Below are 2,962 nucleotides of genomic sequence, written 5' to 3'. Positions count from 1 at the left end.
TGTAGGCTAGATGAATTGGCCATGCTAAATTGCCTGTAGTGTTAGGTGAAGGAGTAAATGTAGAGGAATGGGTCTGGGTGGGTTGCGTTTCGGTGGGTCGGTGTGGACTTGTTGGACTGAAGGGCCTGTTTCCACACTGTAAGTAATCTAATCTATTGTGCAGCCTGCTATTGGTTGGTAGATCATGGATATCTCTGACAGGCCGAAACCTTGAGGTGTGTACATCATCAAAACTAGGAACAGAGTTGGCCCCTTATCTCCTTGGGTCTGCTTCACAGGGAGAAGGCATGATTGAATGGTGGAGCAAACTTGATGGGCCAAATGGCCTAATTCGGCTCCTTTACCTTACGGTTGTTTGCTCTGCCTTGGCTGCTCCAGTTACTCCACACCGCCAGCTAACCTGGTAACCTTCCACCCCTCGAGGTTCAAAGAGTCACAACTGAGACTTAGAAACTAATTAATGGGCCACTGCTAAAAAACTTGGAAGAGCTGCTGGAGGTAGATTAGAATTAGGATTTCTTAAGAGACAATCACGTTTTTCACTCTGATATTTATTCGCTTCACATTTATTAGATTTTGTAGGCTTGAGTTTGAAGACTTGTGGGTAGCTGATGTCTTCTTTTAAAGAGGTCAATGAAAGGAGAGAGGAACTTTTTTTTAACAGAACATTTCTTGGTAACTACATGTTTCATGATAACTGCTGTTTTGTGGAAACCCCTGCCTGGGTTTGTAATTACCAAGTACCAATTCCTGTTTTGAATACAGTACTTCTAGTTGCTTCATTGTTATAAACTGTGGCTACAGGATGACAGCAAGAACACCAAAAAAAACCCAAGTCCACTGCAACATCCCACTTCATAATTAGAGGAGTCAAAGATTTCTCCAAATCATCTTGCAACCTTTATTTTGATTAGGTAAAAACAGAGGAGAGTTCCCAAATAATCAACTCGACTCTAAAAACCCAGAGTGTTTAAAAGGTCAATTTCTCAAATAGCGGACGCCAATGAAATTCAGAACGCTACCGTTCAGAAAAGAACGGATTTTAATTGTGTCAAACAAAGGTGAAAAGATTTGCCCCGAGCGGATTGGAAATCAGAATCCCTCATTTTCCTCATCATCAGCTGTGCTCTCTGCACCAACCTCTTCGTAATCTTTCTCCAAAGCAGCGAGGTCTTCACGGGCCTCCGAGAACTCACCTTCTTCCATCCCCTCACCCACGTACCAATGCACAAAGGCGCGCTTGGCATACATCAGATCAAACTTGTGATTGAGTCGAGCCCAGGCTTCAGCGATGGCCGTGGTGTTGCTCAGCATACACACAGCTCGCTGCACTTTGGCCAAGTCCCCACCAGGCACCACTGTAGGGGGCTGGTAGTTAATGCCAACCTTGAAGCCAGTTGGGCACCAGTCCACAAACTGGATGGAACGTCTGGTCTTAATGGTGGCAATGGCAACATTGACGTCTTTTGGCACCACATCACCACGGTAGAGCAGGCAGCAAGCCATGTACTTGCCGTGGCGAGGGTCACACTTGACCATCTGGTTTGCTGGCTCAAAGCAGGCACTGGTGATCTCGGTCACCGACAGCTGCTCATGGTAAGCTTTCTCAGCTGAGATGACTGGGGCGTAGGTAGCCAGAGGGAAATGGATACGAGGGTATGGCACCAAGTTAGTTTGGAATTCTGTCAGGTCAACATTGAGGGCCCCATCAAAACGGAGAGAAGCTGTGATTGATGACACAATTTGCCCGATCAGACGGTTCAGGTTGATGTAGCCTGGACGCTCAATGTCCAGGTTTTTGTGGCAGATGTCATAGATGGCCTCGTTGTCCACCATGAAGGAACAATCAGTGTGTTCCAGTGTGGTGTGAGTGGTCAGGATGGAGTTGTAGGGTTCCACCACAGCAGTGGAGATCCTGGGAGCCGGGTAGATGGAAAACTCCAGCTTGGACTTCTTGCCGTAGTCGACCGAGAGACGTTCCATCAGCAGGGAGGTGAATCCTGAGCCAGTGCCTCCACCAAAACTATGGAAGACCAGGAAACCTTGAAGACCTGTGCATTGGTCAGCCTGAGTGAGGAAATGAGAAAGATAGAGAAATGTCGTTTTCCAAATAGAACAAATGTTACGTTATCCGGCCGTTCAGTTTTGGACATTAATTCAGCGACTTGCCCAACATGAATGCTTGTTGAGTTAACAGAGTATAATATATTGTCAGTGAGATTTTCGATTCTGAGGAAGAGATAAAAGAGTTTTTGATTTTTGGTTCCACGAAGGGGACCTTTTTTTGAAGGGTCAGAAACCTTTTCAAAACAACATAATAAATTGCTGGAGAAACTCAGCAGGTCTGGCGGCGTCTGAACGTTCTGAAGAAGGTTTACTGGACCCAAAATGTTAACTTTGCTTTCTCTCCACGGATGCTCCCAGACATACTGAGCTTTTCCTGCAATTTCTGATTGTGTTTTGATTTCTAGCGTTTGCAGCTTTAGGTCAATAGGTATGAGGCTGGAAAAGCAAATTAGACAGCATCGAAGGAGCAGGAACGTCAACGTTTCAGTCCGAAATCCTGCATCCCGACTCTCCTGCCCCTCGGATGCTGCCTGACCTGCTGTGCTTTTCCAGCTCCACATCTATTGACTCTGGCCTCCAGCATCTGCAGTCCTCACTGTCTCCCAGTCAGCATGTTCTTTGTTTTTTAAAACTTTTGACCCAAAGCTAAAAGCATTGGATCAAAGCAGCAGGGTTGGAGGATTTGAGCTGTAGTGAGAGGCTGAACAGGCTGGGGCTGTTTTCCCTGGAGCATCGGAGGCCGAGTGGTGACCTTATTGAGGTTTATAAAATCATGGATAGGGTAAATAGACACAGTTGAAACTTTATTGCTGGAACAGCACAGCAGGTCAGGCAGCATCTAGGGAACAGAAGATTCGACGTTTCGGGCACATGCCCTTCTTCAGAAGGGCATGTG

The 2,962-nt window shown here is 46.4% G+C and overlaps 1 protein-coding gene across 1 annotated transcript; it reads right to left on the bottom strand.

Moving 5' to 3' along the window:
• Positions 1 to 534: 534 nt before the first annotated feature.
• On the bottom strand, positions 535 to 2,085 carry LOC122548201 (tubulin alpha-1 chain-like). The gene has a single exon (XM_043686744.1). The coding sequence runs from the start codon at positions 1,981 to 1,983 to the stop codon at positions 1,093 to 1,095; it is 891 nt and encodes a 296-aa protein (XP_043542679.1). The 5' UTR covers positions 1,984 to 2,085; the 3' UTR covers positions 535 to 1,092.
• Positions 2,086 to 2,962: the final 877 nt, after the last annotated feature.

Source organism: Chiloscyllium plagiosum, unplaced genomic scaffold, assembly GCF_004010195.1.
Source record: "Chiloscyllium plagiosum isolate BGI_BamShark_2017 unplaced genomic scaffold, ASM401019v2 scaf_15105, whole genome shotgun sequence".
NCBI classification, from domain to species: domain Eukaryota; kingdom Metazoa; phylum Chordata; class Chondrichthyes; order Orectolobiformes; family Hemiscylliidae; genus Chiloscyllium; species Chiloscyllium plagiosum.
The sequence above is the reverse complement of the archived record's forward strand: the minus strand, read 5'-3'. Positions and strand labels throughout refer to the sequence as shown.